The sequence below is a fragment of the Mauremys reevesii genome, linkage group 11 (assembly GCF_016161935.1).
Source record: "Mauremys reevesii isolate NIE-2019 linkage group 11, ASM1616193v1, whole genome shotgun sequence".
Taxonomy (NCBI): Eukaryota; Metazoa; Chordata; order Testudines; family Geoemydidae; genus Mauremys; species Mauremys reevesii.
Genome location: NC_052633.1, coordinates 40,958,574 through 40,986,038, shown reverse-complemented (window position 1 = coordinate 40,986,038; position 27,465 = coordinate 40,958,574). Strand labels below are relative to the sequence as shown.

Sequence of the window (27,465 nt, the reverse complement as noted above, 5' to 3'; positions counted from 1 at the left end):
TGGGAGTTGTGGTCCGTAGTCAAACGGTGAGTGGGAGAGTAACGGCGATTGGGGAGGGGCCGCCCACCTGGTCTGCCCCGCCCACAACTCCCCGCCGAGCGGCAGAGACAGGAGCTGGCTGAGGCGCTGCTGGCTGGGATGCGGGGTTCGGTCTCTGGGGCACCCGCAGCCCGAGGGTGGGGGTCATGGCCAGCCCGTGTTTCTACCGCCGCTGGGCCCTTGGTGTGCTGCTAGCCGGGAAATAGCCCAAACCAGCCCCCGGGCCGGGGGGCCGCAGGCTGTGTCCGGCGGCGGGCGCTAAATGGCACCGTGCGCCTTGTTAAGGTTGCGCGCGCCCGCGGATTTGAAATCCTCGCTGCGAACGGACGGCGCCTGCAAACCCGCTCTGCTCGGCCCCGTCAAAAGGCCGCTAAGCACCGAGTGAGGCTTCTCACCAGTTCATCAGCACAAATCCAGGGGGACGGGGGTGTGGGCCGCCGCCTTGGGGCTTAACTACCGGCCACACACAGCAAACCCTTTGCAGCCACTGTTGTCTGGTTACAGTGACGTGGCTGTCCCAAAAGACTAGACAGGGCAGAAGATATTTAGCAGTAGCTGGCTCATGCAGCCCTGCACCACCCCTGAATTTCTGTAATAGGTGGCCTTTTTCAGCCTAGAGGGAGCACTCCATAATTGGTTCTCCTTCAGTGCCCTTACATGAAAGGAAAAACATGCATTCAGCTGGCAGTGAGTTTAGGAGAAAATCGCATTTTTTCCTCTTCCATTTGTATGCAACAGGGTAAGCAAAGACAAAAAATGATCAATTACAAAAATAGTTCTCTGCAATAGCATAGTTCTTTGGTGGGTTGTTTAGTTACTAGTTCTAAAATTTGTAGCACAGACTGCTTATTTTTCTTTTCCCTGCATTGTCCAGCAACTTGCCAATGTAACATCTCCAGTTTTTCAGGATCTGTATGCAGTGAATAGGTTACTTGCAGGCCTTGTTAACATACCAGTAATAAACGTATATTCTGCTGGTCCATCATTGTCCCAGAGGAGGAGCTGGATCTACATGCATGACTCAGAAAAGGAAAAAAGTCCTTTAAAACAGGACTTAAAACAAGATGCTTACTGCATACTCAGTTGAATCTTTTGGACATTTAATTAAACAGTGTACCTGTACCACACACTAACAGCAAATGATTATTTATTTCATCACAGCAGTTAATATAGAATGAATACTATGTTCCTGGAACAAGTATGGAGAAGGTTCTCTTCCTTTCTAACATTGTGCCTTATGTTCTACTGTACTTTGGGCAGGGGGTTAACAAGTTTGATTCTTATCTTACTATTATTTCAAGTGAGGATCACTCATACACATGTACTGTGAAAATCTTAAATGAATTTTATTTTAAAATATTTTGGCTATGTACTACCAAATGTCATATTTTACATTAAGCAATAATTTCTGTATGTTTTTCATTTAATTTCACTTAAAGTGGCAGAACTGACTGAGTGACCTGTAAATGTCTGAAGTTTTTATATCTGAAATAAAATTTTAGATGATTAAACTAATTGCATGGCCAGTCTCAGCTGAAAAAACATGGTGTCGGTCTAATGGCTGTGAAGGTTCTGATACAGACTCCATAACTGTGGTGTCTAACTATCTGCCCAATGATTTTTGAACATCATAACCAGAAATAACTCTCCTTTTAAGATTTTTTTTTTCCAAATTGCTTTAAGGTTTGTGTGCAGGTAAAGCTGTGTGTATAATGCAATCCTGGGATGTATAAACAAGGGAACCTTGAGAAGGAGGTAAGAGGTTATTTTACCTCCATATTTGGTACTAGTGCAACCACTGTTGGAAAACGTTGTCCATTTCTGGTGTCCACAATTCAAAAAGGATGTTGATAAATTGGAGAGGGTTCAGAGAAGAGCTATGAGAATGATTAAAGGATTAGAAACTGCGCCTTAGAACAGTTGAGCTTGAGTCTATCTATTTAGTATAAAAAAGAGAAGGTTAAGGAGTGACTTGATTAGTCTATAAGTAGCTACCTGGGGAACATATTTAATAATTGGCTCTTCAATCTAGCAGAGAAAGGTATAGCAATACCATAGCTGGACAATGAAACTAGAAAATTCAGACTGGAACTAAGGTGTGCATTTTTAACAGAGTAATTAAACATTGGAACAATTTACCATCTGTACAATCCCATCACTAGCAATTTTTAAATCAAGATTGGATGGTTTGGGTTTTTTTAAAGATATGCTCTAGGAATTATTTTGGAGAAAGTTCTGTGGCTTGTGTTGTACAGCAGGTCAGACTAGATGATCACCTTCTGTCTTTGGAATCTATAAGCAAAGAAACTGTTTACTTATTGTATTAGGTCAGTGACTCTCAGAACCTATGCCTGCTCATGCAGGCAGTAAGAAAAACAATTTTTTTATCTTGTAAACTGAGCACATTTGTTGTTGTTCCTCAAGAGTTTCCATATTGCCATTTGTACATGAGAATTTTCCATATGTATAATTTTAAATAAGGTCCAGATAGAGAATAACTATTGTGGGTAAGATGCAAAACATTTTTTCTCATGTTTCAGTAACTTCTATTGATATAATTCATTCTGAAATAATAATGAAAGTGGTATTGTATGTGCATGTGTATAGGATACCTCTAGTGGAAGTACTGGAGGTATTATCCAGACCCACCGCCTTGTTATTCTAGGCATTACTGTGACCTCAGGAACTATTTCCATAGTGCTTATCTGCATCCATGCTAATGATGGACATTTTAAATCAGCTTTCCTCTTCATTTTTTTTCTCTTGGGAGTTAAGATAAACAATAGACCAAGCAGACCACTCACCTCATTGCTCTTACAATGTGTGTCTGTTGATTAGAAAAGAGAATGAATTACAGTAATAGTCAATAAAATGTGCAGGTTCTACTTGAAGGACAATTCAGACAGCTCTCAGTGAAAATCTTAACATAGTATATCTACCCAGTGGATGTATTCCTTCATTCTCCGGTTGTTTTCCTGAATATCAGAGTAACAGGAACTACACATAAAATATTGTTCATTTAATACTAAATTCTTAAGTGTGATTAGAACAAGGAGTTTATTTGTCTTGGGAGAATGCACTCTAACCCTTTGTCCCCTATAGTTGGGCTGCAGAAGGTGGGGTACTAGTGAAGCACCCACACAGTTGAGGGCCTCCATGTATCTTCTGCATCGTGCAAAGGTCCACATACTAGTGCTGAATGTGTTAGTATGCAGGAGTGGGCATGGTAGAGACCACCAAACTGACACTGGAATCCAGTGGCCCAAAACCTCTATACAGGCAGGTGCCTAGCAACTGCTACTTCACCCCCTAGAAGAGCTAGTTAACCTAACAAGCACCTATAAGCAAGGCCGGCTCTAGGTTTTTTGCTGCCCCAAGCAAAAAAAATTTTGGCTGCCCCTCATCCCAACCCTGGGCTCCCCCCTGCTGCCCCAGCCCTGGGCTCCCCCCCCCCCACACACACCCTGCCGCCCCAGTGCTGGGCTTCCGTCTTTTCCCCCCCACCAGTGCCCCCCCACACCTCCTGTCGCCCCAGCCCTGGGCTCTCCCCCCCACCTGCACCCTCCTTCCGCCGTAGCCCTGGGTCACTGGTAACTCACTCCCAGGGTGGGTCATTCAGCAGGAATTTTGGATGTGCACAAAACACAGACAGGATTGGTTCCCATTGGTTACAGAACTGCAGTAAAGTGGAACAATTTTCAGCTTGTGTGAGTGGAGGATATCTGGATGCATATTATAAGACTGGTTTCAGAGTAGCAGCCGTGTTAGTCTGTATCTGCAAAAAGAACAGGAGTACTTGTGGCACCTTAGAGACTAACAAATTTATTGCAGCATAAGCTTTCGTGGGCTACAGCTCACTTCTTCAGATGCATAGAATGGAACACACAGACAGGAGATATTTATACATACAGAGAACATGAAAAGGTGGAAGTAGCCCACGAAAGCTTATGCTGAAATAAATTTGTTAGTCTCTAAGGTGCCATAAGTACTCCTGTTCTTTTTATGATAAGACTGTCCTCTATAAATGAGGGAAAGTTGAGGTGCCTTTATTATTCTTTTGTTCCACTCTTTCTTTCTATGGGGAATTTGCCAATGCAATATCACTGTCTTCCTTTTAAATAAACAAAACAAAACAAAAAAAGCAATGGCTGTTGAAAATAGCAATTCCAGTCCTAATAACCACTGGGAAGCATTTCTTGCTCAATTTTATCCTACTTTTTCTACAGCAAGTTACAGTGGATCAGTATATTTGATTTGAAATGAAATGAAGTAACAGCTGCCCAAACTGAGCTTGAGCACTCCTGAATTTTGAGGTGTTCAAATCTGGAAGGCAGGTGCTGGGTGTGTGTGTGGGGGGGGGGCTGTGGGCTCCGCGGGGGAGCACGGCAGTATGTATGCAGCAGCGTGTCTGGCGCTGCGCGGAGCCAGACACGCTGGTCTGAGTGGCACGGTAAGGGGACTGGGAGTTGGAGAAGGGGTAGGTGGTTCCGGAGGGGCAGTCAAGGGACAGGGAGCAGGGGGGGTTGGATGGGGCGGAGGTTCGGGGGCAGTCAGGGGCAGGGAGAAGGGGGGTTTAGATGGGTCAGCGGTTCAGGGGGGCAGTCAGGGGACAGCAAGCGGTTGGATAGGCATGGGAGTCCCAGGGGTTTGTCAGGGGACAGGTAGGGGGTGGGGTCCTGAGGGGAAGTTGGGGGTCTCAGGAGGGGGCAGTTGAGGACAAGGAAAAGGGAGACTTAGATAGGGGTGAGGTCCCAAGGGGCAGTTAGGGGCAGGGGTCCCAGGAGGGGGCAATCAGGGGACAAGGACCAGTGGCGCTTAGATAGGGGGTGGGGTCTCAAGGGGCAGTTAGGGGCAAGGGTCCCGGGAGGGGGCAATCAGGGGACAAGGAGCAGTGGCTCTTAGATAGGGGGTGGGGTTCTGGGGGGCAGTTAGGGGCAGGGCTCCCGGGAGGGGGCAATCAGGGGACAAGGAGCAGTGGCGCTTAGATAGGGGGTGGGGTCCTGGGGGGAAGGGGTCCCGGGAGGGGGTGATCAGGGGACAGGGAGCGGGGGCGGGGTTGGATGGGTTGGGGTTTCTGTGGGGGCAGTTGGAGGGAGTGGATGGTGGCAGGGTGGGGCTACCCTCCCCATGGAGTGTCCTATTTTTTGACACTCCCTGCCATCCACAGTGCAACTCTCCACTCACAGCACGCTGTAGCATGAAGTCCCCCTCCTTCCTTTCCAGTCGGTAGTGGCCAAGGGAATGCTGGGAAATGTAGTTCTTTCCCTTCTCTAGGGCTGGCTCTATAGGCAGGGAGCTAACCAAGGAACTACAGCTCCCAGAGCCCCCTGTTGGTTCTCAGCTCCCATGCCGCCCCTGCAAATAGGCTGCCCCAAGCAGGTGCTTGCTTTGCTGGTGCCTAGAGCCGCCCCTGCCTATAAGGCATTCTCTGAATCCATCAGTTTCTTGACAAATGCTATTTTGGTTGCTTATAGAAACTTCAGCACAGGCTTACATACCCAATATGTGCCATATCTTAAATGCATATGTTACATTATCAATTCGCAGGTGCTAAAACTCTTCTTCTTTACAAGAAAAATATAGCCATTTAGGCCCCATCCCTCAAACACATGTGGGTGCTTAACTTTATTACTGTGAGTAGTTCCATGGATTTCAGTAGAAATACTCAACAGCAATAAAGTTAAGCGCCTGTGTAAGTGTTTGCTGGATCAGAGCCTCTCAGGTTAATAAGCCCTTCTGTTTTTTCTGGGTAGTACTGTCTGCTGAATGTTCATGATTTTTAGGTATAGCTCAGGGGTTCTCAAACTGGGGTTGGGACCCCTCAGGGCGTCACGAGGTTATTACATGGGGGGTTGTGAGCTGTCAGCTTCTGCCCCAAACCCCACTTTACCTCCAGCATTTATAATGGTGTTAAATATGTAAAGAAGTGTTTGTAATTTAAAAGGTGGGTTGCACACAGAGGCGTGCTATGTGAATGGAGTCACCAGTACAAAAGTTTGAGCACCACTGGTATAGCTTCTGATAAGGAAGTAATGAATACTGTAATAATACTATTCCTCCAGAAGGATGCCAAAGTGCTTACCCTGTGGATTGTCTCTGATTCATAAAATAAGTTGCATGAATATTTAAAATCTGTATACAGTACATACAGTTAGCCAGATTTTTTTTGCACAGTTCATATTGCTCTTGCTCAACCTTCTCTGACCAACCCAAGAGCTATATTAATAGATACCAGAGGAAACTTTAGCTAAAAGGATGGGTGGATCCAATAAGGCATGGTTGGGAGAGTAAAAAGAAAGAAAGGAAAAGGGCTTCCTGGAAGATTCTCCCCTCCTCTCCCTAAAAAGGGGCTTATCTTTTCTTATGTTCCATTTTGAAGGTATTATTTACAGCCTAAGAAGGCAGCTGTCAGCTCTAATTCATATGTAAAAACTGTACATTTACTAAATTAGTGTGGCAAGGCACCTGTTTCCCCTCAGTGGGTCAGCATTTCCTCTTCTGGCAGTCCATGGGAAAGGAAGGAAAGGGGGCTGGAGTAAATCAGTCCTACTCCAGAGAGTTTCTATTCCTCACTTGGGTTTTATTTTTCATTATTTTACAAGGTGGGCCTCAGGGGAGGCCCAGGGAGCATTCATTAGCCAAACCAAAGACACAAATTCATAACACAAAAAGGGAACACTCTGGAGTGTTGCCTTGTTCTTACCTCTGGGTGCCAGTTCTTCCCCAAGAGGCAGTTAGCTCTATTGCTTCCCCTATAGGGAGGCAAGTGGCCTTCTGCCCAGGAGAAGACTTTTCTCTTTGTTGTCACTTGCCTTGTTGCAGCTTGTCTCTCTTGCCTGTCTCCAGCCCAAAGAGGGATTTTTAGAGGTCACAGGCATCCCTTAATTGGACTCAGTATCCCTTGCTGGCCTGAGATAACCTCTTCAGCTCATAGGGAAAAGGACGTTTACCATTCTATTGCTGATATACCTGCCTTCCAGCACTGTTGCAGCAGTCTGGTCTGACTTTGTCACACTAAGTAATCTTTGTAGCTGGACCAATGCCAGTGACAATTATGACATGTAAAATTAATGTTAGGGCTGCATTTACTAAAACAAGATGTACCAGAAAGTCAGTACATAGATTTCTGTTAATAATGTTACAGAAATCATTGGTTTGATGGGCTCTGTCTCTTTGCAAACATCTGCTTAGCAACATCGAGCTCAGTTACTACCTAATGTTTGCTTTGATAGATACATGTAAAGAAATCATGAACATTTTATTTTCTCAGCTACAGTTGAATTTTGATTGTGTTTTTAAGTTATTGTCAGGGTGCATAGAACTTAGGGTGAGCTCCGTTTTTGTTTGTCTTTATAAATCAAAAGTTAATGACAGAAATAAACAAAAAAAAGTTTTTGAACTTGATTTACATTTAATTATGTTCAAAAACAAAACAAACCCATTTCCAAAATTTTAACCTACCGAACCCCAAACATACTGTTTTCACACCTGTATTGTTGTCCCTTTTCAACTCAAGCAGCTAGTCAAAATTCAGGGCCTTGGGATTGTTCCAGATGGAAGTAGAAATTGATGGAGCCTGGTATTTTCTTTGATGCAGTCTTTTTTATTTACAAGGAACATACAAAGTCCTTTGTCTCTGAACATAGAAGAAACCAAGAACAAAAGGAGCGGTGTCTTAGTTTACAGCCCCCAAGTCTCTTTAGCCAATATAGATCCCTCTCTTGAACTTTTTCCAGGGTCATACTACACTTACAAGTTCCTACTTGCCTTTCTCTCTCTCTCTGTTCTTGTCTGTCTCAGTTTCTGTGTGATCCTTTCTTTATTCCCCCCCTCCCTTCCCAAAACAATATTCAACCAAAAGCTCGTTGTTAGATTCACACACACCTTTTGTTTTAGCTAGGAACTTATGCTTCCAGTTATGTTAATTGAAGGGTGAATTCACACCTGTCAATCTCAGTGGGGTTTCACTCAACCCATAACAAGGTTTCACCCAGTTTAAAACAGTTTAGAAATTAAGACACAGTTCAAACATTTTCAAATATATTCTTGGTTGTTTATTTCCCTTAGCAATTGCATTTACTGAAAAGATTGTACAGTATGTTGTACTTTATGTTAAAAAGTACATTTATGACGTCAAAGACCATATGTATTTCAGATTAGGAAACTTTTAAAATGTTCCCCCAACAGGGAGAAAGAAAAGGAGGAGGAAAATCTTGGAACCCTCCAACAAATGGGGAAAATTTCCTCCAGAAAGTGACAGAGAGTTTTTCAAAGCACGTTATTAAGGAATCATAACTTCTCCAAGACTCTCCTGGTGTAGTTTAATTTATTATTGTGAGACCCTTTTGTATATAGAATATTTAAATGAACTAACCATATTTCCTAACTAGAAAGAAACACCTGTCTTTATCCTGAGCAACTGTAGAAAGCCCACATTCCACAAAGTCATCAAGATACGTCAGCAGTCCTGGAATACTAGCCCAAATGGAGAGAGTATTTTACTGAAAGCAGCCAGGACAAATTTGGTTTAAGCAAGAGTAGTTCATATATGCAAGGGTCATGGCTGCATAGGTGAAAAGGTCCTGAAGAGAGTTTGTCTTTTCTGGTACAAAAGTGTATCACCCTGCAAGCCTTTGTGAGGCTCCTATAGAAGGAGAGTGCACTTCACATGGATGTTGCTGGAAAATAAATTTCACCTTTGCATGATCTCACTCTTGAAAATACTAAAGAGAGTCCTGAAGAGTTCCATCTGTGAATGGAGTTCAGCCTGGGCAAATGGAGTTGCATTGTCCTAAGGCAGTGGAAAAGAATGGCCTGTTTTGACCCATTGTTCACCATATGAATGCTACAAGTGTATAGAAGGTTAATAAAGTGGTCCCACCGGGCTCTATCTGGCAGCAGTCATTCTTCTAATAGTTTCAAGAATGACAGATCTGGTGTTAGAGAAACAAATTGTGGTATGGCTGGAATAAGATGGGCTCTATTGCTTGTTTGTAGCTGCAGAAAAGTGGCTCCTGAGGTCATTTTGTACCTTGACAGGTGCCAGAATGCTGTAAACCTACTTGCTGTAAAATAGTTTTGTTAACGGGGCAACAGTTACTGAATAATAACTTAGAGCTCTTTTAACTAAGTACTAGAATCAAGATGGCTGCTAAAGCACCACCTACTGTCACGTGACATTTGCACTGCGATTTAAAGCTAACTAATATTTCTAAACCAGCAGTACATATAAAAGCAGGAGAATGTGTTATTATATTTTGTCTTCATACTAAACCCAAATGTCCTTTGGAGAATTGGAGTTTACTGTTGGAGAGCCTGTTTACCTTATGAGGGAGAATTACTCTAACCTTTGGAGAGAATAATGATTACCCTAATTATGCTATAAAATTACTTGGGAGAAGAGATTTTCAACCAACAGGGAGGATGTGAATCAGGATTAGTATCTCATTTATATGACCAGTCCGCCTGTCAGGCTGCTTCAGAGCTACAAGCTGTTGGGCTCAGCATGAAACAAAAAACCCCAAATAACAAAGGCTCCTTTGGGACAGCTAATTTGCTGAGTCTGAAATTTCCATGTCTTGTGCATCCAAGAAGCTGTTAAATATCTATTGCTGAATTATCCTGAAGTTTTATTTTTAAGAGGATTTTGTTAGAGAAAATGTATGTTGATATCATGTGGTACAAATTGAAATGGACCATTCAGCAGCACTAATATAGGAGGAGAAATTGTAGGAGCAAATGGACATTGTAAATCATGTAACACTAATTCTACTCAGAAACAGCACAGAGAAGTCAGAATCATGATTCGGTACTTTATTGCTTTCTACATGGCTCAATGAAGCTAGGAGCAATAAACAGGCTCAGATCTGAATCTGCTAAAAAGCGTCTAAAAATAGACTCTTAATAGCTAAAGTAAATGAGAGATGGCAGTGGGTAAAAGAGGTCCTTTATGTCCATTTAAATCATACCTTCTTATTTGTTAGATCTACTTATAATTTTCCACTTTATTTCGTTGAATGCACATCATAAGAATATGTTTGACTTTTAAAGCTCTCTTCAGCAAAAACTTGGAAGGTAAGTAGTTTTGACCAAAGCCTCCACTGTTTTTTTCAACTTGGCTTGAAAAGTCCAGTGTAGTAGGGCACCATTTGGGAAGGGTACAGTGCCTTGTGTGCAGCTGCTTTTGTTTCCAGAGTTTAATTCTGTAGTTTCTGTAACATTGATCATCTGATTATCATGGGGAGACACTGACTATAGGTGGGTAATAGAGATTTCAAGCAATTTAGGGATTTTTCAATGTGATTCATAGATGTCAGGGAGCATAACCCTGTTTCAGATAAAAGGGTCTGTACTGTATTTGAGTCTGTATGGTATTCTGGTGATAAAGTCATGAGTTGTTCCCATCTGTTGGCCTGATCAGATTTTAATTCACAAGTGTAAAGTGTTGTGGTCTCTGTTAACAGCTTGAGAGAGAATATTGGTTCTGATTACAAAGTCACAGTACAAGTTGGTATAATACATTTTTCCTACAGGAAATCTCAGTGCAGCTGTAACGCTTGTGTTTGTGACTCTAGTATGAGATGCCTTGGCAGAGCTTCATGGAGAAAGCTTGCTAAGTCCTGGTTGTGCCTCTGTCCCATTTTTATAGTCACTAAAATATACTAAAGTTGTGTACCATTTTCTCTCTGCAAATATATGTAAGTATTACACGCACAAAATCTTTGTGCAGTTTTCATAATGTTCTTTTAACAATCAAGCACTAAAAATTTAGCAAATACCAGAATTAAGGTTGCTTGTGCAACCTTAATTCAGCCCCTTTGTGCTTATTCATTATGATGCAGGCTTTAATTACATGATCACAGGCTATTGTTTCCAAAGAGTGCCTGACTCATACAGTGCATAGGATGGACAGTACTCGCTTAATGAGCATCTATTAAATATTTTGTTTTCTCCTCATTGCTCAGTGTGTGGCCCCAGGCCTTTTTATTGCACAGTCTTCTAACCAGCTCAGAACACAGAATTATTAATTCATTAATCATAGAATATCAGGGATGGAAGGGACCTCAGGAGGTCATCTAGTCCAACCCCCTGCTCAAAGCAGGACCAATCCCCAGATAGATTTTTGCCCCAATTCCTAAATGGCCCTCTTAAGGATTGAGCTCACAACCCTGGGTTTAGCAGGCCCATGCTCAAACCTCCTTTTCTATGGCACTCATCACCATAGTAGCCAAGTGCTTCGCAAACAAACAATTTCTCTTCACAATGTTTCGGTGAGCTTAAGTGGGTACTATTATCCCCATTTTACAGATGGGGAACTGAGGCACAGACAGATTAAGGTCAAAAGTATCCATACATTTTTGGACCCCATTTGAGATGCTAGGACCTGATTTTTTGGAGTCCTTAGTATTATTGTATAGCACTTTATATATTCAAAGTCCAGCTCCTATTGACTTCAGCTGCAGCTGTGAGCACTCATCACTACTGTAAATCAGGCCAACGGTTTAAAGTCAGGTACCCATTAAATGAAGAACACAAATTAGTGACCTCATATGAAAAGTTTGTTTTAAGTGACTTGACTAGCATCGCATAGGAACTACGTGGCTAGGGTGACCAGATGTCCTGATTGTATAGGGATAGTCCTGGTATTTGGGGCTTTGTCTTATATATGCGCCTATTACCCCCCAACCCCGTCCCAATTTTCACACTTGCTATCTGGTCACCCAATCCATGGTAGAGACAGAATCCCAACCTCCAGGGCAGCATTCTACTGCCTTAATCATCAGACTGTCCTTTCCCTTCATGCAATTCCCTGCCTCATTCCCTACACAACTTCCAACTTCTGCAACAAATGAATCAGGGATCCTACAGACAACAACCATCATTAGACAAGCCTGATTCATTTTAAATCAAAAGTCATTTCAAAACAAAAAATCAAAATATTTTGTTCCATTAAGGTCAATTTGCTATTTTTCAGATTTTTTTTCAATTTTATTTTTAAAATGTTGAAATCAGCATGTTCCTGTAGAAAGTTTTGATTTTGATGAAATGGCATTTTGCAATGGAAAAACATTTAATTGGAAAAAGTTTGAACCAGCTCTAATTATAATGTATACATGAAAGGATGGTGAATTAATGTTGCCTTAATTTTAACCTTAATTTTGGTATTTTCTAACTTCTGAGTGCTTGACTTTGAACCTTAATAATGTTCTTTTAAAATAGTTCTGTTGTGTGTCATTTTTAAAAAGCAAACTGAAAAAAAACCCAGAAATTCCATCATACTGACACCCAGATGGATCTTAGCAGGGTTGGAACCTTTAGATCCAGCTCACAGACCTCTGCTGCTTGAGCTAATGGAGTAACTGATAGCAGTAGTAGGTTGTTATCCTCTCTATGGACCTGCACTAGAGGAGGATAGGACACTCTGCTTTTGGGTTTTACAGATATTTGCTGGCAGAAGTAGAATGGTGATTTTGAGTTTCATTCTAGGCTCTGGAGGGGAGTGTGCTCTAGTAGGCACAGAATCTTCTCTCCCCCCCCCCCCCCGCATGACTTTTGCCCCATTTTCCTCATCTAGCCAGTCCCACTCTCCACTTCTCAGGCTTTGCATCCCAGTCACAATCTTCTTGACAAGGAAGTCCTAGTTTCACCCCTCCAGACTCCCCATCCCAGTACCGTCTCCTTGCCCAGCTATTCCCAGTTTCCCCATCCTGACTCCTCCTCTGATGTATTCTCTCCCACATCCTGCCTCTGGTCATGCCTTCCTATCCCACATTCTTTGTCCCCACTGGATCCCAGTCCCAGTCTCCCTTACTGGGCTCATCATCCAATCTTTGCCCGCCTAATTTTCCCAGTCTCCTTGCCCAGCCAGTCCCACTACCATCTAAACTCCCAGTCCCTGTTTCCCTCATCACCCAATCAGGCTCCAGCCCTCCCCCTACCCCAAGGCTCCTTTTCCCAATCTACTTCCCCTACCTTCCCAGTAGGTCTTCTATTTCTTCCTTCTGCATTCGAATGCAGTAGCTTCCTCCTCTTTTGTTGCCTGAACCAAGCGTGGGGTTATTGAGAGTACAGTAGAAAAGAGCAGGAGAGACACAGGTCCCCTGCCCTCTATTCAGTGCCCAGACCTCGCATGGTTTGCAGCAGGCCAGAGTTGTAATTACAGGTAAAGTCCTGTTCCATCCTGAGCTGTAGCATGCTCAGTGTGTACAAAATTTTAAGAAGTCTCTACTGGGCATGTGTGAAGTACAATTTTTCAAAAGCCTTATAACTTGGTCAGATTTGGTTGGATTTTTACAGAGATGGCAAAAGGAATATCCTTGACACCAAGGCCCCCTCCTGCTGAATTTCAAGTCCCTTCTTCAAAGCATGGGGTAGCTAGAGCTTTTCAAACAGAACATCACCAGCATTTTTAATATGGGTAAAACAATGTATTTTCCTCTAGTCTTGTTCTCAGAAATGGTGGAACCATTTTAGCTGAAAATTTCCAAAAAAAAATTCAGCCAGAGGCGGACACCCAGCGTGGAAAATTTCAGGTTTGACAAATTTATATGCAATTGAAAACAGGGTCTTATAATGGGAAGTGCTGGGCAATCTCAGGCGGGACTGGTATCACATAAAAAGAGCTGGTAAGGGGAGGCTGGATGGGTCAAGTTTCACTTCTGAATCCAACCAGGATTGGTAAATGATTGAAAGTAAATCGGTTGGTGGTTTCTGTATGGTAGACAGGGGACCAGATCCCCAAAAGTCCTTCATTAGTCACCTCAGTTGGCATTAATTGGCACCTGCGGGCAGTCTACACAGAAAGATCAAGAACTCAGTGGCTATGAAATGTGATGTGCTCTCATTCTAGAAGTGGTCCCTCAGAGCATGGCTGAGGCACAGTGGCAGGGCAGTGTGGAAAGGCTGCTCTACTGTGCCCCTGCTGGACCTTTCTTTAGTGCTTTAGGGATATCAATTTCAACAATACTAATTCACTTGAAAAATAACCCAAAACCTCAAAGAACTAGTCATCAGTTTAGGAAATTTTTAAAAGAAATGTCTTAAATACCCTAAATGTGTCTCTGGTGAAGAAAGATATTACATTTATTTTTTAATATTAGAGATGGGACTGAACCAAAGTCCTATATCCAAACCATAAACTTGGATTTGAATTCACAGCTTGAACTTCTTTCTAGAAAGGACTGAATCTAAGCACGTTGAACTTTGATTTAGACCCAGATTTCAACCCCATCCTATTCTCCATGTTTGGGAACATTGGGATCTGCCGTTGTAGGATATGTCTACACTATGATTTAAAAAAACCCATGGCCCTGAGTCTCAGAACCTGGACTCTAGCCCAGCGGTTCTCAAACTTCATTGCACTGCGACCCCCTTCTGACAACAAAAATGACTATACAACACTAGGAGTGGGGGCCTGAGCCTGCCTGAGCCCTCCTGCCCCGGGTGGGTGGGCCAAAGCCCAAGCCCAAGGGCTTCAGCCCCGAGCAGGGGGCCTGTAACCTGAGCCCTGCTGCTCAGGGCTGAAGCCCTTGGGCTTCAGCCCCAGGCCCCAGCAAGTCTAAGCCAGCCCTGGTGACCTCATTGAAATTGAATCACAACCCACTTTGGGGTCCCGACCCACAGTTTGAGAACCGCTGCTCTAGCCTGAGCCCAAACGTCTGCAATTTAATAGCCCCCGAGCCAGTTGCAGCTGTGCTGTGGGTCTTTTATTGCAGTATAGGCATACCCTTAGGGGCCAAACCAATGCTCTTTGAAGTTAATGAGAGTCTTTCTATTACTAATTTCAGTGGGCATTGGATTGGGCCTTTAGTTCTGCCTATTCATTAGGTACGTAGGTCAGAGCTAGAGTTTTGGTTCAGGTCCACTTTTTGTTTCCTCAGAGAAAGTATATATTTAAACATTAAAAACCAGATTCTGCAAAATATTACTTGTTTAAGATCTACTATCCCTTTATTGCGTTCATATTAGACTATGCAAGAGAATTTAAGGATGCAGAAGGTTATGCTTGAGTTGCCTTGGCAGAGTAGACTGCATAGCCCCTGCTTTATCCTCTGAATCACTCCAGTCAATACCATCATTATTCTGTGTTAATTCATACTGAAAAAATCCATCCTCAATGTGTCCTCAGTTAACATGGTATCTTGTGTAAAGGAAATAAATAATTATTTTTTCAACTCTTTGGGGAAAGTATCACTTTAGAAAACAACCTGTCATTTAAAATTAATTTTTTAATTTATGTCTGCTGTTTGGATTTAATCACAATTTAAAACATGTGCCGTGCTAAGTAATAAATACAGCAATATAGCCACATTCTATTTCAAATTAAAATGCACAAATTTAATGACTCTTCTGCTTAGACCAATTAATCATGAATTCTTTCTAGTCTTTATAAGGGCAACACTTAATCAAGCATACAAATTACTAGTGTCCGTCCTTCAGAGAAATGAACTGTTAAAATTCAAGCAAACATTTTCCAACTGTTCATACAAAGGGTTGCATAAGACAGTCATTGTGTTGCCACAAAACTTTCCCCATGATTTGCTGCTGATCAGCATATACTTCACCTCTTTTCCTCCAATTAAAAATTGCAAACAGAAAAGCTTTCCAGCACTAACAGACCCACGTGTCTCCTCATAGATGTGGAAAGTCACATGTTTCAGGAATGGCCAGACACCCCACTCTGGTACAATATAAAAGCAATGTTAGTCATTGTCTCTCATTTTTAATAGCCCTCCTTTCATGGTTCTAATTTTGCCATTAGGAACTAAACATTACGGGAACTTTCCTTTTAGTATAGTGTAACCGATAAAGATGGATCTCCTTCATAGTAATGGTGTGCTTGTAATTCAGCATTTACAGAAGGATTACAGGTCTTACCAGGACTTTCTAAATTTCATGTCACAAGTAGGAGATCCCCGGAATATATTTTTAATTTATTTTCCTCTTTGGTTCCAACTTAACCAAGTGGTTGGTACTAAAATGATATGGGTGGCAGTCATTGGAGATTGGTTCAACCTCATATTTAAATGGTAAGAAGTTATGTTTCTTTTAAAACTTTGTATTTTTTGTAATGCAAGTTTTTAGCTGCCTCAAGATTGCAGTACTTCCTGTAACCTGTATATTTACCTATGTAGTTTTGCCTTTTAAATATAAAATACAATGTGTTTCAAAATTCAGGTTTAACAAAATGAGGATGTGTGTTTACAGTGACATTTTGGTAAGCGAAGAAGAACACAAATGAGCATTTGTATGATTATTCTAACAATAAAAATGTTCATGTATAGCATAAGGTGAATTATCCTTTCTACTTTGCTTGGACCTTTCTACTCAGAGATCTTTTTATTGTATTTGTATAGTATCTACTGTTCTCTTTTTTGTTAGGATTTTATTTGGCCATCGTCCATATTGGTGGGTCCAAGAAACAATGATCTATCCCAATCAATCGAGCCCATGTCTTGAACAATTTCCTATAACATGTGAAACTGGGCCAGGTAAGGAATGTTTGTGGCTTCAGTGTTGCACATATTGTAAGTATTACTTCAGCAAGTAGCAGTCAGTGATAGTGATTATACTGTAAATTAATATACCTGCTAAAAATAAAGTACAGTATGCAGGCACCTGAGCATAAAAATACTTCAGTAGAAATGTAACAGAGAACCTAAACATTAGATGTGTTAAGAGCTGAGACTACCTGGTCTGCGTATTGGCAAGAACTTTTGTTTCAATGTCTTTAACTTATGAAAGGCATCACTTTAAAATGATAGTTATTACAGGTAGAAATGCTGGAGGACTGTCCTTCCAATAATTACTTTACAGCCCCAGAAATGCTGGATCACCTTTGTTGTGAAGTCATTCTTGGAGGTAGTCCTGCTGCAAGTGACATCAACTTGCAGAGAAGAGGTCCACAGAGGTTTATTGAAGGTAAGTAGATGCCCTAGATTTGTCCTCTTCAGCACATCAAATGAACAAGTGAAATATTTTGATATCTAAGCATATATTCAAGTACATGTTGCCCAAGAGCACTCCAGATTAGAACAGGTGACTCTTATGGAGTTTGAGGATTTCTGAGCTACTGCAGCAATTTTTAGGGTCACAAAAGTAAAACAAATTTGTGATCACTGCTCTGATATTTAAACCCCTAATCCCTCTATCCTCTTCCTCCCCGAAGCTATTTAGTTCTTTTAAAAAAAAAAAAGAACAACAGCCACCTATGTTCTAACTAAAGGGAAGCCTGAGTTATCTGTTCAGGATAGAACACCCCACTCCCCTCAAGGCTATAGGCTGGCACAAGAGAATACACTATATATGTGATATATTCATTGTGGTGTTTCACTGAGCACCCTCCCTGCTTGTGTTTTTACTTCTTTCTTAAGTGGAATGTAAATCCAATACTGCTCAAGTCTCAAATGAACTTTCAAATCCATGAAGTTTGAAATTAAGCAAATTAAGCTCAGACATTCCTACTCTAGACTGGATTTGACATGTTTATACAGCTTTAATTATGGCTCTTGTGAAATGGATTTTTTCCCCAATATATGAGAAATGTGCAGTAATTGTTATTAATGTGCTTTGTGATTCTACAGGCTTTCATATGGATAAAGATGCTGCATTTTTCCCCTCTCTGTTAGCAAGATGCTGCATCATACTTTACTCTAATTTTGAAGAAGAGACTTGAGCTTTTCTGACTGACAGTTTGTTTACTACTTTATGCGCGGACCTGCTATCAGCTGTTCGGGTTGTTCTCTGTCTCACTTGATCATTAAATCACTTGGGACCCAACCCAAGGTGCTAAGAGCCTCCCTCAGCTCCTTTCAAGTGACTTCAGAACTGAGGGCACTCAGCCTCTTGCAATAGTGAGACCTTGCTTACATACCAGTTAGTGTGTTTCCACATGATTCATTGGAACAAAAGGCCTGTTTCTTCCGGTTTAAGAAGAACCCATTTTTATTTTATTCAGTATGGCCTTTTCCAAATGTGTTCTTTAAAATGTTTAAATATGTAGTTTAAATGAGAAGACTAGAGCAGCAGATGTACTCTGACATGAATATTTAAATGAGCAAAGTAGATAAAATAATGAACAACATAAGGACTGCAGATAGCTTGAACTAAAAACCTGCATCTGGACAATCTCAAACTTTGGGATAGAGGTTCTGGAATTTGAATTTGGATCTAGATCTGAATTTCAGCTGGCTCCAGTGAGCTGAACCAAAACCCCCAATCCAACCCTCTCACAAATATTGGTGGAGTTTCGAAATGTGGGTCTAAATTTTGGACTTTAGGCCTATCTCTAATAAACACATTGCATATGGGGTATGATAAACACTTTAAGATGAAAAGACTGACAATAGCAAGTAAAAAGTGTTTTCAAACACTGAAATATGAGATCATAAGTTGGTTTAACCAATAAAATAAATTCTAATATGTGGAAAGTGCCATGCAAGTACCTTTTGAAAAAAAGAAGGAATGAAGGAATCATGATCAAGAATCTCCTAGCCAAGTCCAGAAAAGATGTGTAGGTGGCATAGAAATCAATGTAATTTTCCTTCTTAGATGCCATTTTCTACCTTACCAAGATATCCCATACCTTTGTGAACTACTTCTGTAGGGATTGGTCAGAACATTTTCTCAAGTGAAAAAAATGATTTCCACTGCCTACAAAATAAGCCTTACAAACTTTTCTACCCTTCTGACTGCTCAAGAAGCCACGTTGCATCATCTTAACACATACAAAGTCATATTATCTGCCATGTCTGAATCTCCCCTATCTGGGTTTTCCTGTGGCATAATGGAGTCCCCAGAGGGGTTAGAGCCAGCATAGCCAGCTCTAAGTTATTTCTGCAGCCCCCAGCTGGGAGGGCATGCTGGGACTGGGGAAGGGTGTGTTAGAGGTAGTGATGTGAGGAGCAGGAGTGGCTGGAGCACACTGCACTCCAGTTATACTCAATGGGTGCATGGATTTGGGGGAGCATTCTGAGCTGACACGTGCTAGAGACACCTTTAGGCAGTAGCCTCTGCACTACTCAAGCCTGCACCAGGGCTGAGGACCAGTGAGAACTGGGGAGCCATGACCTCCCTCCACCAAATGTAAATCTGATGAAGCCAAGAATCTGACCCCTGCTATGTGTAGAGAGAACTACCATAGTAATTTTATGAATTACTTCACTAGCAGCATTCCACTGGGATTAGATCTTTGGTCAGCGCCACGAGATGTGGGTGAAATCCTCTGCATCTCCACACTGCCTTCAGTATGCTTGAAAATGGCTTCTGTTAAATTTGGGTAAATGGCATGGCACATAATAAAGCATTCAATATGCAGACGTTTGTTTATATTGAGTCCCCCATTTGTTGCACTGCTATAGAGAACTGTTAATTAATTCCAAAATGTTATAACATTATTTCATGAGAAGGGATCTATTGAAATCTTTTCCCATACCAATTTTCATTCAATTTTCAACACTTTTGGTATTGTGTCAAACTGAACATAAATAAGCCCCTTTCTTCCAACATAATAGAAAAGACTCTCCCCCCACCCGCCCCCTTTTGAGGATCTACAGAAAATATAGCTTCCTAACTGAGGAAACGGACAAAATGACAATTTCTGAAGTCTGAAATTGCTCTAGTGTATTTTACAATTTACTGATACAAGGAGATCATTCCCTGCTTCTCCCATATTTCAATATACACCTGTCTTCCATCTAAGCTGTATTCTGTATATTTTTCAGAGGGCAGCCGTGTTAGTCTGTTTCAGCAAAAACAACAAGGGGTCTTGTGGTACCTTAAAGACAAACACATTTATTAAACTGTAAGCCCACAAAAGCTTATGCTCTAATAAATGTGTTAATCTTTAAGGTGCCACAAGACTCCTTGCTCTTTCTGTATACTTTGTGGCTCTGTTCATATCAGCACTATAATACAAAGTGCTTTTTCTTTCTATCCTAAAGAAACTATCAGACTAACATAAAATGACTTCCCTTACGTAATTGTAAGGATAGGCTGCCTTCCCAATATCCATCTAATCAATGTCTGTGATTTGTGCCTGACATGCCACAATCCACCATAAGGTTCCTTTAGGTTTTTTTGTTTTTACTGTTTTGGGCTCATTGATTGTTTGAATAACTGATAATGATTCTTTTTCTATATTCCAAACTTGTACTAATGATTTTTAAGTTAAAATATTCCTTTTTTTCTTTTAACAGGAAGCCCATCTGGCCACGCCATGGGATCTTCTTGTGTCTGGTATGTAATGGTAACAGCAGCACTTAGCTACACAGTGAGGTGGAAAGATGAATCTGCAATTACACTGCACAGGTCAGTCAGTTTCTGATATTCTGAAACCTTTATTTTGATGGATTTATATATTTAGTTTAGATAAACATTATTGTAGCAAATATTTGTAATATAGAGCAAATATTTGTAATTCATTTTTGGCCCGCTTCACTTTTAAATTGTTAACATGTCTTCATTCTTACTGGTTTTGGACAAAGAATTAGACTAGCAGTTCTCAAACTGTGGGCTGGGACCCCAAAGTGGGTCACGACCCCGTTTTAATGGGGTCGCCAGGGCCCACGCTCCACCACTTGGGCCAAAGCTGAAGCCTGAGATCTTCAATACTAGGCAGCTGGGCTCAGGTTACAGACCCCTCGCCCAGGGCTTCAGCTTTGGCCAGCTCGCCCACCTGGGGTGATGGGGTTCAGGCTTTGTCCCCCCCCGCTTGGGTGGGCTCAGACTTTGGTCCCCCCCTCCTGGGGTCACATTGTAATTTTTATTGTTAGAAGGGGGTCGTGGTGCAATGAAGTTTGAGAACCGCTGAATTAGAATATAGAAGAGATTTGTATTTTTCTTTAGAGTGACATCTAATTAACTCGCTGCCATTGCATTAACACAGAGCTGAACCTGTCTCCTTTAAACACTACGGGAGTGGGACTGGTCAATAATGTTGGCAATCTTGATTTATATTCAGTGCCTTTCTTTGTCTGATCTACTGGTTAGTGCATTAAATTTATCACTTTGGTAATGGTCATTCATATTTTATTCTAAAGAAAATACTCATAATATTGGCACAGACAGCATCTTACTCAGTTCTGTGTAAAAGCTTATGACTGGTTGGATTTTTTACCACGATTGAAAGGATTGTTATTCGATTGCATGGATCATGAGTTTAATTATGCCTTCATGATGATAAACACATGGAAAAATACATCGGACACTTTAGCTTTCAATTGATATCTTACAGCAAAAACAAAGCATCTGATCTTAGATCCTAAATTATTAGTGTCTGATCCTGCAGTCTTTAATCGGGCAAAATTCCATTAAAGTAAATGGGATTGCAAGATCATACCATTATTCTGACAATTTTATTTCAGTATCTGGCTCCAGGTTTTGATCATCTGTCTCTACACTGTTGAATTTGTACCTCTGTCTGCTAAAAATATGGGACCCAGTTGAATGATGCACAATGAAATATAATATTTTGGATTTTTTAAATTTCATATATACAATTTCTTTTTCTTTCATAGACTTACCTGGTCATTCCTCTGGAGTGTGTTTTGGATTATTCAGATCAGTGTGTGTGTCTCTAGAGTATTCATAGCCACACATTTCCCACATCAAGTTATTCTTGGAGTAATTGGTGGTAATATTGCTTATTCTTATTCTTTGCAACATAAATATATTATCTGAATATTTGTTTTAAGTTTAAAAACAAGTCATAGGCATTCAAAGGGCTTTTTATGCTGTCTCTCTAGAGCTGCATGTGATTTCTGGGGAGACTACGGGTTTGAATATATTGTTGTTATTATTATTTATTATGTATTTGTATTACTATGGCATGTAGAAGCCCTAGTCATGGACCAGGATCCCATTGTGCTAGGTGCTGTACAAACACAGAACAAAAAGATGGCCCCTGCCCCCAGGAGCCTACAATCTTAGTATAATACAGCCTTTGGGTAACATTTTTAAAAGCACAAAAGTGTTTTAGGAGCCTAGTCCCCTTTTTTTTTAAAAGGCACCTGGAAGCCTGAGTCCCGTTGATTTCCTATGAGGCCTAGGCTCCTAAGCCCCAGCTCAGTTGTAAAAATGGGATTTAGGCACTTTTGAAAATGCTTCCCTTAGTCATTGTCTGATCTCAGAATGATTGGCACATTAATTCCAGGGGAACTCCCTATGCTACTTTCCATGTGCAAATCAGCATGTTTAGCGCTGAGCCAATGGTTTGAAGCTACTGGGGTCCATCTCCGTTCCTCTTCATAGCCAAGAAGGGGGTGAATGAGGAAAGGGAGAGAGATGAAAAACATCTCCCCCTCCAGCACTCAAAAAGAGGGAAGGACTAAGAGCATAGATAGGCTTGATTCACCCCTGTGAGAGTAGGGAGTTGCAATCTGCATCCCTCTCTACCCGTGGGGTAGCATCTGAAGAGTATGAAAAAGGGGGGAGAGAGAGAGAGAGAGAGAGAGACTGGCCTGTCTGGGTTTATTAGTGAAAAACTACATGTCTCTTCTGAAACTGTGGCTCTTGGCATTTTAAGTAACGAGGTAGACCCATTATTTTGACTTGGCAGTTTTGGAGAAGAATGAGGTTTTGGGGTGTACCATAATAGTGGAAAAACCATACATATTCTTTTTCTTTAAGAGGTTTAATTCTGCTTTTTAGAGGTAGGCCTTGGAAAGCAATTTCTTTTTCAATATCCAAGAGCACAGTGCCCACCCTAATATTGCACTTCTAATTCACAGGAATGCTTGTTGCTGAAGCATTTGAACATACCCCTGCTATCCAGACAGCGAGTTTGAGAACGTACATCAAGACAAATTTGTTTCTCTTCATCTTTGCTCTTGGCTTTTACCTGCTTCTCAAACTTATTGATGTTGATCTTCTATGGTCCGTTCCAAAGGCAAAGAAATGGTGTGCCAATCCAGACTGGATAAATATTGACACAACTCCATTTGCTGGACTGGTGAGAAATTTAGGAGCACTCTTTGGGTTAGGTCTTGGCATTAATTCCGAAATGTTCATCATGAGCTGTAAAGGTACAAATGGATATAAGACGAGTTTCAGACTTCTGTGCATAGCTGCTTCTTTAGTTACCTTGCAGCTGTTTGATTTTATCAAGTTACCCACACATACTGAGTATTTGTTTTATGTTCTTTCTTTTTGTAAAAGTGCAGCCATACCTCTGACTGTAGTTGCCTTGATTCCATACTGCATACACTTGTTAATGAGGCCAACTGAAAAGAAGTTAAATTAGATGAACTTTCAAAATAGTCTGAAGAAATGTGGGCACATTTAGATACAAGTGGTGTTCTGTGACCCACTGCAAAGGTAATTATTTTGGTACTCCATTCTGAACAGTGGGTGGGTGTCACTGTGTGTTTGATGTGCTCCCGGTAAGTCCCATGCCCAAAGGCAGTACATCCAGGAATGACACTGTCATATCAGAACCACTGATTGGCTTGCATTTTGACTTCATTCCCAGAAGTACTGCAAGGATTGACAATGCAGTATGGCTGCTTAACACCACTGCGGGTATACACATGTTTTGATGCGTGTTGGGATTAGCCACAGCTTGTAGATTTTTTTAGTTCTTGTACACTTTCAATTGGATGGTGCTTCATCTCCCATATCATCATTCCACTTTCCATTTTATATATATAAATGCTGCATGTTAATCTGCTGGAAAATTAGGTGTGATAAAATCACACTAACTCAACCACATGAATACAGCCATGTAGTGTGGTGAAGTTCTGCATAGTTTGCCAAACTTTAGATTTAACTTAGTGTTTTCTGAGTGAAGCATTTTCTGACTGAGTCAGGAAAGAAGAAGAAAATATTTTTAAAAAGATTAGTCTGAAATAATGTAATTTCAGTCCACTTGATTCTATTTCTAGGGCTATTGACAGAGCAGATAACTTTGTATTGATATGTTGCTTTTTGTATTTTTCTTTCAAAAATAACTAAATGCAAAATCTTGAAATGAAAAGGCAATAAATTCTATTTACTAAAACTACTATACATTTAACTTTGTGGAAATTCATGAACATAGCGCATTTAAATCAGTGTTATTTGGGTATGCATCTGCACAGAGTAACTGCAGAAAGTCATACAGTGTGAATTCATGTAATCTCAACACACCTCCTAGTGTGTTATGCATGCTCCTGTCTTTCCAATGTAAATCAGTCTAATAATCTCATTTAAAGAGTACCAAACCAGAATCATTATTTAGGGGTGCACCTGGTCAAGGTAATTCTTTGTTGCCATACAGTGAAAAAGCGATTCAAGAGTAAAACATGACATGTTTATATTTGGCCAACTTTGTTTGCCCAACCACAGAGATAACTATTATTATAATAAATGTAACAAACTCATTTGTGAATTGATTATGCTGATTAATTTGCTGCTGTAAATATATAAAGCCAATTATATCCCTTTTTATACATTTTAATGAACTTCTATCATTGCACATTGACTTTCTATGGGAATGTGTACACTACCCGCCGAATCAGCGGGCAGCGATCGATCCAGCAGCGGTTGATTTATCGCGTCTAGTCTAGACGTGATAAATCGACCCCCGAGCGCTTTCCTGTTGACTCCTATACTCCACCGCCACGAGAGATGCAGGCAGAGTCGACGGGGAGCAGCAGCAGTCGACTCACCGCAGTGAAGACACCGCGGTGAGTAGGTCTAAGTATGTAGACTTCAGCTACGTGAATAACGTAGCTGAAGTTGCATAACTTACATTGATCCCCTTCCCCCGGTGTAGACCAGGCCTAAAATTCATATCCCATGTAATTTCTGGGTGTGATACCTTTTCAGAGCACAGCTGAGCTATATTGTATTGGTGCCTTGGATAGGGTTTTCAGATCCTACACTAAGGCCCAGGGAAGAGCTGGAGCAGTATTGAGCCTGGAAGGCTCCACCCCTCAGGCATCTTGGCTGAGGGTTAGACTAGATGACCCTTGCGGTCCCTTCTAATCCTATGGTTCTATGATTCTACTGGCCAGCATGCTCCTAGGGAAAGGACCGATATAAAAGAAGCTCCAGTAGCCCCAGGCAGGAGGGAGACAAGAGGGAAGCCATTTCCTGAAGAAGCACCGTTTTACAACAGCAGAAGAAGAAACCTCTATTGAGGGGGGTCAAGGGAGTCTTCCTCCCTTGATACTACCCAAGAGGGAGGTAGAACCAGGGGCAAGGGCTGACCTTAGCCTGTGGGAGTTCAAGGCAAGGACTTTAATTCAACTACTTGTACTCCATTCCCCACTTCCTATGACCATCAGTGGGACTTCCATGTGGCCTAGTGATCCCTGGTTGCTGCCACAGCCTTTTGGGACTATTGGAAGCTGGTTTAATTTAGAACTGCCCTCAGAATACTCTAACTTACCCCTGGGGACCAAACCAGTGGGCAGGCACCTTTGCCTTCCCCTCCCTGAGTTGTGCCATGCAGTCCTTGGCCTTGGTGGAGGATCTGGAACTGTATATTTATACAGACATGCACAACACATTTTATGTTCTCTTGCGCTAAGTGGGAGGATAATAGGGAAATAATACTGCAACAGCGAAAGCTTACTATGTATTGATTGAGTGCTACCAATGTGCTCAGTGTTATACGGACATCCAAGATTACATAGTCAATCTCACAAGGAACTTGCTATCTAATTCAGACACTGCATCTACTGCTTTTTAGAGACATGAACAAAGGTCAAGTTCCTACTTGGACTGCTTTATATTCTGTCTGCAAGTATCTGAAAACATCCGAAAGACAAGAAGGATGTTAGATATGCATAAGAGCTTTTATGTCTGCACTAAGTGCCTTATTTGGCTATTTACAAAGCATTTTCCTCTTCCTCGATGCAATCATTTGTGATATTTCAATGCAGAGTGAATAGTAACAAAATTTAGGCAGAGCTTCATGCACATCCTTCAGCAGTTGGAAATAAAACCTCTAAAGAAAAGTGCTGGAAGTTAATGTGAACTCAGTTTGCAAGGCATGAAAGGCTCTATCTTGTAGCCCCAAATCCTTGAAATACTGTTTATATCACAGTAGGAGACATTTTGGTTTCAGATCCCAATGTTCATCCCATGTTAACTGTGCTTTCTATAAAATTGTAACAATGGCCTAAGGGAATTCTAATTGTATTTTTAGTGATGTAGAAGTAATAAATTAACAGATTGGCCAGAAGGAGGTTATTTCATGAGTGCTATAATTATTTTGCACTAGGAATTTGATAAATATGGAAATCATTTTATATTATCCTAGGAACACTTAATATTTGGGTCTTTCATGCAAAGAGTATCCGTGAAATTGGATGGCAACTTTCCTTGGTTCCAGAAATTGCAATTTTTCCCAGTAAAAGCACATCCAGTATTGAGAGCAGGCACCAATGCATAGAAATAGATTACAACATACAGGGATAATCCATAACATTACTGTTTTCCAGGTACTGATGAAGGTACTCTAATTTATCAAACACAGTAGGTTCCAAATACTGACTTGCCTTTAAATATTGGATTCATGTTCGTTTTCGGAGAGTAACAAGGCAGGGTTTTTATGCATTCCCTACCACGAAAGTCAGTGTGGTAAGTACACTGTAATTACAATGTGAATGAAAAATAACTTTGGTTGTAGCTTGTCTGTGTTACAAGGTCTAATATGCTCACTTTGGTTTGTAACAGTGCGCATGGTAATATTAACAAGAATGGAAATTTTCTTTCCCTATCATTTCCATTCTTCTAGCAGCGTCTTCCACAATCGTCCTACATATGGGCTATTCCTCTCCTATCTACAGCTTCTGGAGGCAATTCAAAGCTATAGAATAGCTTGCTCTAGCCATGCTCCCTTTGCCAGCCTACTGCCAGTAGATTCAATCCAGAGCAGTGTAAAAAAATAATTAATGGCAAGATTATTAGTAACAGCAAGGTTATTATTGAAGGAGGCTTCTGTGAAAGACAAAAGACAGAGCCTAATAAAGGTGTTAGCCAATATCCGTGTCACTGCTCTGCAGTTTTCTGCAGTGAAACAACATGCTCTTTCAGCCCACAATGTTGCCATAGATCTTGTGGCATGGACCTTGATTCCTTCTGGATGCCTTGAATGTCTCAACAATACATAGTCCAAACCATCTGGCTAACATACTCTAAGTCCTTGACACATTGGGTGAAAGGAAATGAACAGAGAGCCTGATCTTTTTGTGACTTCTGGACACTTGATATAAACCTTTGGTACTTATCTGACAGCCAAGGTGTGCCATATCTTCCCATTGAATCGCTGTGATTTTGGACAGACTGAAGAGAGGACAATCTGCTATGAGGCATGAAAAGGATAATTTACTTTAGGCAGGAACATTTCTGCACCACCTTGATGACATTGAACATACAGTAAGGTTCCTGCTGTGCACATGATGGTGACCAGAAAACAGGTTTTGATGGAGAGGTAAAATT

General features: G+C 41.2%; 1 protein-coding gene across 3 annotated transcripts; it reads left to right on the top strand.

Moving 5' to 3' along the window:
• Positions 1-32: 32 nt before the first annotated feature.
• Positions 33-24,701, top strand: G6PC2 (glucose-6-phosphatase catalytic subunit 2). 3 transcript variants are annotated; one of them, XM_039495441.1, is made up of 5 exons: positions 33-778; positions 16,420-16,529; positions 20,235-20,346; positions 21,555-21,670; positions 22,767-24,701. In XM_039495441.1, the coding sequence occupies exons 1-5, from the start codon at positions 711-713 to the stop codon at positions 23,276-23,278; spliced, it is 918 nt and encodes a 305-aa protein (XP_039351375.1). In that variant the 5' UTR covers positions 33-710; the 3' UTR covers positions 23,279-24,701. The 3 variants fall into 3 exon arrangements, with proteins under 3 accessions (XP_039351375.1, XP_039351374.1, XP_039351376.1); XM_039495440.1 differs by lacking the exon at positions 33-778 and adding an exon at positions 15,787-16,067; XM_039495442.1 differs by lacking the exons at positions 33-778; positions 16,420-16,529 and adding an exon at positions 16,650-16,959.
• Positions 24,702-27,465: the final 2,764 nt, after the last annotated feature.

Excerpts from the sequence above, each read along its gene's own strand:
- G6PC2 (XM_039495440.1), top strand. The coding sequence starts at position 15,850 with ATGGATCTCCTTCATAGTAATGGTGTGCTTGTAATTCAGCATTTACAG. Across the intron at positions 16,530-20,234 it reads AACATGTGAAACTGGGCCAG|GAAGCCCATCTGGCCACGCC; the intron begins GTAAGGAATGTT and ends TTCTTTTAACAG. Across the intron at positions 21,671-22,766 it reads TATTCTTGGAGTAATTGGTG|GAATGCTTGTTGCTGAAGCA; the intron begins GTAATATTGCTT and ends TCTAATTCACAG.